The sequence below is a fragment of the Mus caroli genome, unplaced genomic scaffold, assembly GCF_900094665.2.
Source record: "Mus caroli unplaced genomic scaffold, CAROLI_EIJ_v1.1 scaffold_15506_1, whole genome shotgun sequence".
Classification (NCBI taxonomy): domain Eukaryota; kingdom Metazoa; phylum Chordata; class Mammalia; order Rodentia; family Muridae; genus Mus; species Mus caroli.
This window is the reverse complement of record NW_018391379.1, coordinates 3,106-11,834: the sequence shown is the minus strand read 5'-3', so window position 1 is coordinate 11,834 and position 8,729 is coordinate 3,106. Positions and strand designations below refer to the sequence as shown.

The 8,729-nt window shown below is 38.0% G+C and overlaps 1 gene segment (V, D, J or C); it reads left to right on the top strand.

Moving 5' to 3' along the window:
- The first annotated feature begins 2,148 nt into the window (after window positions 1–2,148).
- On the top strand, window positions 2,149–2,662 carry LOC110289154. The segment is given in 2 exon segments: window positions 2,149–2,246; window positions 2,328–2,662. Coding segments are annotated over 2 exon segments (375 nt in total).
- Window positions 2,663–8,729: the final 6,067 nt, after the last annotated feature.

Below are 8,729 nucleotides of genomic sequence, written 5' to 3'. Positions count from 1 at the left end.
AGTCAAGCAAAGCTCCTGCAGAGACATTGCAGCAGATCAGCAAGTATTTTGATCTTCATGCAAGTTATAAACTTGGCAGAATAAACTCACGTTATTTACAATCTTACAGAATTTAGATATTTGTGATTTGAGGATATTACATGAGGAGGATGTCTACGTATATCCATACTACTTAAGTAGGCATGCACTCCTGTGCATTGCAATCTATGAGAGCCATCAGCATCGCATATCCTGGAGTATGAGGTAAAGCATTATAGACATTACACAGCACCTCAGGTTTAGAAATGCCAAGATAAAACCATCCAGAACCCTGGATTGTAGGTATAAATAAATACAGAAGAAGTCCCTGGTGCTCTGAGGATGCTGCCGTGTAAACTGACAATTCATAGGCTATCACATGAATTCCAATCAAGAATGGAAGATAGAACATGAATTCTACTGGTGTTCCTTCTATCTTGCAATATTATGTGCATCTAATTCATGAAACAGAAGTTAAAGTACAATATATATGAATATTCTGAATCCACATACTATGTATTTTAATATGTTTAAATATACTTTAGATAGTTAAGTACATATGTACACCTAGTCCTAAACAGTGTGATTGGTTTCTCTCAATACTAAGTTAACACTCCAAATCTATCATCCACTGGTGAAACATCAATTTCTAAACAGCTTTACTATCACATGCCTTGCCCAGAAATATGAGGACCCTGGAAAGCTATTCTGGTAGAGATAAAGCTTTATAAGTACAGAAATTCTCTGTCCATGAGGTTCTCCATCATGGGGATTTCCTCTCTACCCTCACCCCGTTAAATGGATGAACATGCAGGTTGAGAAACAGACTGAGTTGAAGAATACAGTTGCTTGATTTCTACTTCCTTGTCAATGTGAATTTCTTTTGGGCTGTTAACTTACCTGTGAGTAACACAGTGGTTCTTCCTCATTTTGTTGTATGTGAATACTCCAGTAATTCCTACATGGATACATGGGGCAATATATAAGAGCTCAAGACTCATCATTGTACCGCTGCCCTCTGCTGCTCTGGCGAAAGGTACAGCCTGATGAAAGTAACAAAGACCCTGATCTCTCTTGCTTAGACCTTATTACAAATTGGGACTGCTAGAGTTGTTTCCAACTGCCACTAGGAAAGAGGATGATTTTGAACGAAGTATTGAGGATTATGTAGAAACAACTTAATTTCAGACACTGAGACACCAGTCATCTCCAGATAAAAAAGAGTCACTTTTTCCTGAGGCTAAACCAAGTCAGCACACTCTTTTCCGGGTAACCTGAAGACTCAAATCAGACTGGGCAACTTTATGAGAAATCTACTGGCAGGGGATTTCTGGACCAGCAGGGGGCACAATGGGGCCAAGAATGGTCAGCAGAGAGATGCTGTGGGTTTGGAGGGGACTCTGTGTCTTCTGTTGTTTCCCATCTTAAATTACATGTTCATATTGTGATTGAAATGTAATGTTTTCATGTTCAAACGTAGTGAAGATTCTTTGTTAAATGCTTCAAAGATTTATACATACATACATATATATATATGTGTATATATATATGTCATAATATATATCATATATATTCATGACTTCTTGATACAATCTTCTGTTGACCCATACACAGGTTATTTACATAATTTATTTCTTCTGATAATGCTGCAATAATCAATCATGTGTAAATGTTTCTGAGGTATCTTTTGTTTTGGTCATTTAGGTGACTTTTCTAATGTATAAGATATTGGAAAGGCAAATGTTAATTGTATGCATTGAAAAGAGGCTGTGAATTCTAATAAGGTAGCTGTTTTTTAAATTTCCCATCACTATTGTCATCCTTGTAACCACCTGTAAATCAATCTGTCAACTGTGTCATAAGTGGGTCCACTGTCTCAAGCTGCAATTTTTTTTAGTGCACAGGCTCTCATGTTACATCCATAGCCTCAACACAGGGTTCAGGGATGAGGTATGCGCTGAATTTCCTCAGACAAGATAAGGACTTGGGCTTCAGCATCCTGATTCCTGACCCAGGTGTCCATTCTTCTCCAGCAGGAGTAGGGGCTTATCTAATATGTATCCTGCTCATGAATATGCAAATCCTGTGAGTCTAAGGTGGTAAATATAGGGTTGTCTGCACCACACAAAAAAACGTAAGATCACTGTTCTCTCTACAGTTACTGAGCACACAGGAACTCACCATGGGATGGAGCTGTATCATCCTCTTTTTGGTAGCAATAGTTACAGGTACGGGGCTCACAGTAGCAGGCTTGAGGTCTGGCCATATACTTGGGTGACAATGACATCCATCTGCCTTTCTCTCCACAGGTGTCCACTCCCAGGTCCAACTGCAGCAGTCTGGGGCTGAACTGGTGAGGCCTGGGGCTTCAGTGAAGATGTCCTGCAAGGCTTCTGGCTACACCTTCACCAGCTACTCGATGGACTGGGTGAAGCAGAGGCCAGGACAAGGCCTTGAGTGGATTGGAAGGATTTATCCTTTTGATAGTGATACTAGGTACAATCAGAAGTTCAAGGGCAAGGCCACATTGACTGTAGACAAATCCTCCAGCACAGCCTACATGCAGCTCAGCAGCCTGACATCTGAGGACTCTGCGGTCTATTTCTGTGCAAGACACAGTGTTGCAACCACATCCTGAGAGTGTCAGAAACCCTGGAGGAGTAGCAAGCTGCCCTGAGACTGAGGAGACTCAGAGAAGTTTTGCTTGTAGACTTGCTCAGATACAGCCATTTAGATTGTCCATTTTTTGTGTATTCCTTAGAGTCCTGTAGTGCTTTTGTTCACTTTGCAAATGGACATAGATTAAACATGTGATATTGATTTTGGAAGCTCCTAGAGTATGCCATACCTTGTCAATCACGTTTCTCACCAGTGACCATCTCTGTTGACATATTTATTTTGCAATAAAGCAATAAAAATAGAAACTCTGATTAGGCATGGTAAAAATATCCATGGAGTTTTAGAAACAGTAGAACTTCCATTGGATTAGATAGATATAAAGTATAATATGAATTTGACCTGTAAAAGCCCACCAACTTCTGGGTAAACAAAANGTCCTTTCAGCACTAAGTCTTATGTGACTTCTCCATGTTTTGATTACTCTGCTTATATAGCCCCACAGAAGTTCCAGGCTCTTAGAATACAACAGGTTCAGAATTGAGAGTTCATCCTGGTAGACTTTTCCTTTGATGAGTATGAGTTTTCATTCCTTATCCTTTTTGATAACTTTTGGTTGATAGTTGATTTTAGTTGATATTAGAATGGCTGCTACAGCTTGTTTCTTGGTACCATTTCGTTGGAAATAGTTTTCATTCTTTTACTCTTTAATGACCTTTTAGAGCAGACCTCATCTGAGACTGGCACACTGAGTTGTCACAATAGGGTAGGCATGAAGATCTGCCCTTCATTCAGGTTTAGGTAAATGTTTGTTTATATTCTTAATTTTGTGTAATATTCACATTTGAAGTAACACTTAAAAATTCCATCAATTTCCTCAACGTTTGTTGTCCTATATCGTTTGTCATTTCTGATGTTTTCATCTGGATACGGTCTGTCTGTCTTTTCATTAACTTGGCTTAGGGTTTGTCTCTCTTGTTGATTTTCTCACATAACCTGCTTGTGATTCGCTTGATTGTTTTATTGTTCCTTTTCTTTTTGATTGTTTTCTGTCCTGTATTTGATTATTTTGTGCTGTCTGCTTCTCTTGAGTGTGCTTGCTTTTTATTCCACACAAATCTTTAAGATGTATATTTATGTTTATAGTATAAGATCTCTCCAATTTCCTTCTTTAAAAAAATACTTTACTTATTTATATTCGAAATGTTGACCCTATGCTGAGTCCTCTATCCAAGAGATCTTCACCTTATACTCTCTTCATTTTGCCTCAAAGAAGGAGCTCCATCCCACCTTCTCACTCCTCCTGTCTCCTGCTTTCCTAGGTCATCACATCAATGCAGAATTAGGTTCATCCACTGCTATTGGTTCCAGACAAGGCAATCCTTTACTACATATGTGCTAGGGGCTTCAGTCTAGCTCATATATGTTCTTTGGTTTGGTGGCATAGTCTCTGAGAGTTGCTGAGGTTCTCCTGTGATTCTCATTGCAGATCTCTAAGATTCTGAGATTTCACCTAGTTAGTTGCTTTGCTTTTCTCTAAGCAGGTTTTTTTTTTTTTGCATTAAGTATCCTTTTTTGAGTTTAATAACTGATTTGTAGTAATTGTGATTGACATATAATGATTTTGTGTTCAAATTCAGTGAAGATTCCTCATTAAGCTCATCAAGAATTTGTATTTTCTTTGTATATTCTTTTGTATATTTTTGGAAAAAATACATACAATTTATTCACATCCCTGATCCCTTACCCAAACTTATGACCGCTCCTTTCTCATAAACTCAACAACACAGCCTTTTATTCTTTCTGGAGAAAGGAAAAATAATGTAAAAAAAAAAAATAAAGAGGGATCAAAAACATTTCAATTAATAAGAAATACCCACATGCACACACACCCACACCCACACCCACCCACACACACACACACAAATACAAAAGAAAACTCATAAAACTGCACTATGCAAACATAATATATAGAAAAAGACAAATTGAAAAAATGCACAAATTGACATGAGAATAAATATGTACAACACTATTGTTGAGTTCATTTGTGTTGACCTTCTGTTCCTGGACATGTTTCTATCCTTAAGTGTGGTTAATAAGCCCAATGATGCTCCATTGGAGAAAGTAAATTTTTCCTTTGCCTGTGAGGTTCAGTTTCATGATCTTCTTTAGAGGTGAGAACTTGTGGCAATGTCTTTCTCTCACAGGGTCTTCATTTGGATTGAGTCTGTGCATACCCTGTGCATGCTGTCTCAGACTCTGTAAGTTCATATGTGCATGAGTCCTGTTATATCTGGAAAATCGTTTCCTTGGAGTCATGCCATTCCTTTGGCTCTTATAATCTATCCAGTATTTAAATTCTTTCTCAGAAAAGAGGTTCATTATGGAGTTATTATGTAACTTAGAGAAACTACAAAACCTCATACTTTTTGTGGCACCTATGGGGACTATCTGGCCATTAAACCACATTGAGTTATCCTGTGACTGGAACTGACATGTTCCATTATTATCTTGTGTCTTCTGGTATCTACACTGTCTACACATGTAGGAACCTCTGTTCAAATATACCAAAGTCAAAGTTAAACACAAAGTTCTGTTTTCTGTGTTTTCTACTCGGTTTTCTGCAAACATGTATCTCACATCACCCTAAATCATGACCCGCTCCAGATCACTGGAACAATGCTAATAAGAAAACTCCAAGTCTTAGCTGCATATCACAATTTTTTCACAGATTTTCTTTGAATTTATCATTTTGATAAAAATACTGTATCAGCAGATCTATAAGTGCTATATTAACCTGAACATAAAATTATTCCATCAACACATAGACATTCCCAAATGTATACTAGCCAAATATTAACTCTTCATTATTTCTCAACAGTTTGTCATAGAATTAAAATTATAACTTTTGTCTCTTTTTACTTAATAATGCACTTTCCTTTACTCCTAGTATCCCAACATTGAATTATCCTAGATTTCATCTTACCTTACTCATAGCACTTAACTTTGATTTATACTACACCATTGCCTTATTCTCCATTTACAAACACCACTTCACATTTGCAACATTCTGCCTCATTATGTGAATTCATTTTATCTCTGTTTTATTTTATCATCTTCCTTAATTATTAGGACCCTAATGTTTTCTTCTCCCTCTCCCTCTCCCTGTCCCTCTCCTTGTCCCTGTCCCTGTCCCTATCCTTGTCCCTGTCCCTCTCCCCCTCTCCCCCTCTCTCCCTCTCCCCCTCTCTTCTCTCTTCTCTCCCTTCTCCCTCTCCCCCTCCCTTTGCCTCTCCCCCTCCCCTCCTCCCCCCTCCCCTCTGCTGCCTCCTCCTCCTCCTTCTTCTTCTTACTCCTCCTCCTCCTTCATCTTTCTCTTCTTCCTCTTCTTCATCCTCTTCTTCACCTTCATTTTTAATAGTTTCCCCTCTTTTATTGAAAAGAGATTCTATTGTCATACAATATATATCCTGAGTAACGTTTAATTCCTTCCTGCTCCTCAGAATTCATCCCTGCCTCCCCGCACCCCTGTGGATATACTCATTTTCTGTCTATCGGTAGAAAAGAACAGGCTTCTGAGTGATAACAACGACAATTGACAAGCTAAACTATAGTAAAATAAAGGAATACATATTATGTTGAAGTTGGACATGGAAACCAAACAAGAAGAAAAACACCCAAGAACAGACAAAGAGTCAGGAACCCATTAAATTTCACAGTAATGGTCAGGGGCCACATTAAAAAAAAACACTTAGGTAATTATATATCTATATATACATCTACATCAAATCTCGATCTGTAGGTGTATATGTTCATGTATACATCTACATTATATACATGTTACTCTCTAATCTTCTACAAATTCAACACCCAATTAAAATAGTCAAATAAACTATATGAAAGATAACATGAAGCATTTGTTATATGAACTCAGTTGACCCCATTCAGCATATCTTTTTTCAGGTCCACTTAATACTTTGTGTAGTATTCCATTGTCTATACATCCCACATTATAAATATCTACTTGTCTTTTGTTACAAATCTAGGTGGATTCCATTTCTCAGCTGCTATGAGTGGAGCATCAAAAAAAAAAAAAACATGAATGTGCAAGTGTCTCTGTAATAATATACAGAGTCAGTTGAATACATGGTTGGGAGGGATGGCATTGGTATATAGCACCATTTTTCTTTGTTTTGTTTTGTTTTTCACTATTTTTGGTGAAATTTTCAAACAGATTTCCAAAGTCACTACACTAGTTTACACTCACATCAAAAACATGCAAACATTACTATTTTTCTGTACCCACATGCTCATTTGTTATCATTTATATTCTTGTTTATTCTCATCTCACTGAGGTCAATTTGGAACACTAAATGTCTAGGTTTTGGGTTAATTTTTCATTAATTATTTAGCTTATTCATTTTACATCCTTTGGTTACCCTCTGACATATTCTCTCCTTATCTCTGTCTTCTTTGAGATGGTGGAACCTTTGCCTCCCATAGGTATTCCACAATCTTGATACATCAAGTGTCTGTAGTACTAGGCACTGTCTCTTCCAATGTGGCCAGATAAGGCAGACAAGTTAAGAGAATAGGATCTACAGGAGGGCAACAGCTTGAGGGACACCCCCCACTCTCGTTATTGGAGGATTCACAGGAAGACTGAACAGCACATCTTCATAATTTCAGGGGTCCTAGTTTCAGCCCCTGTATGCTCTTTGGTTGGTGGTTTAGTCTCTGAAAACTCCCAATGTACAGGTTAGTTGACCCTGTTGGTCTTCCTTTGGTGTTCCTATCTCCTTCTGATCACTCAATCTTCCCAACACTTCCATAAGACTCCCATATGTCCATCCAGTATTTGGCTATGGGTCTCTCTGCATCTGTTTCAGTCAGCTACTGGGTGGAATCACTCAAAGAATAGTTATGAGAAGATCCTATCTGCAAGCATAAGAAGATATCATTAATAGTGTCAGGGATTGGTGATTGCCCATGGGATGGGCTTCAAGTTTGGCCAGTTGATTTGCCATTCCCACAGTCTCTTATCCATCCATTGTCCTTGCACTGCTTGTAGACAGGAAAAATTTTGGATTGAAAATTTTGTGGGTGAGATGGTGTCTCTATTGCTCCACTGGTGTTCTTTCTGGATATAGCAGTTGGCCTCTTCAGATTCCATATCCCCAAAGAAGTGTGTCACAGCTAAGGTCAGTCCCATACCACGGGACATACATTCTCCCACCACCTCTCTGCTCATATTCATTGGATCGGAATCATATAGAACTGCAGGTCCAAAACCACACAGACCACGGATATCCATTAGCGGCCTTCCTTACCAGGACCATCGACCTTCATCTTTCTCATAATACTGACTACAGCTAGAACATCTAGGACTAGTGTGGTTTATATGGCTAAAGACACTTGAAAGAACATAAACAAGAGGGAGTGCTGCATGACACCTCCAAAGCATAGCAATCCAACTATTGCATTCCCTGGATATCCTAACACAATCAAAACACAAGAAACTGATCTTAAATCCAGTCTTGCACAGATGATGGTTGGCCTTTAAATAGGAAATGCATAAATCCCTTAAGAAATACAGGACAATACAATTGAACAGATGGAGGTCTTCAGGAGGAAACAAATACCTTAAACACATACAGGAAAATACAATTAAACAGTTGAAGGTAGTAACAAAAATTATGTAATACATAAAAATGGAAATAGATGAAATAAAGTAAACACAAACTTATGGAATCCAGAAAATGGAAAACCTAGAGAAAAGGAATATCAGATGCAAGTATGATATTTTCTAGTTCTTTCTGTTTGTAAAATTCATTATGTCGTTGCCTTTAATATCTGAGCAGTATTCTACTGTATAAATGAACGGCCTTTTTTGTATCTGTTTTCTGGATGTGGGGTGACTATTTTTCCAGCTTCTGGCTATTACAATTACAGCTGCCACGAACACAGCAAATTACACATACTTGTGCACGGTGGAGAGTTTAGTGTATATGTACAATAGTGTTATAAGTGGGTCTTCATGTAGAACTATTTATATTTTTCTGAGAAATCCCAAGACTGATTTCTTGAGATGTCAT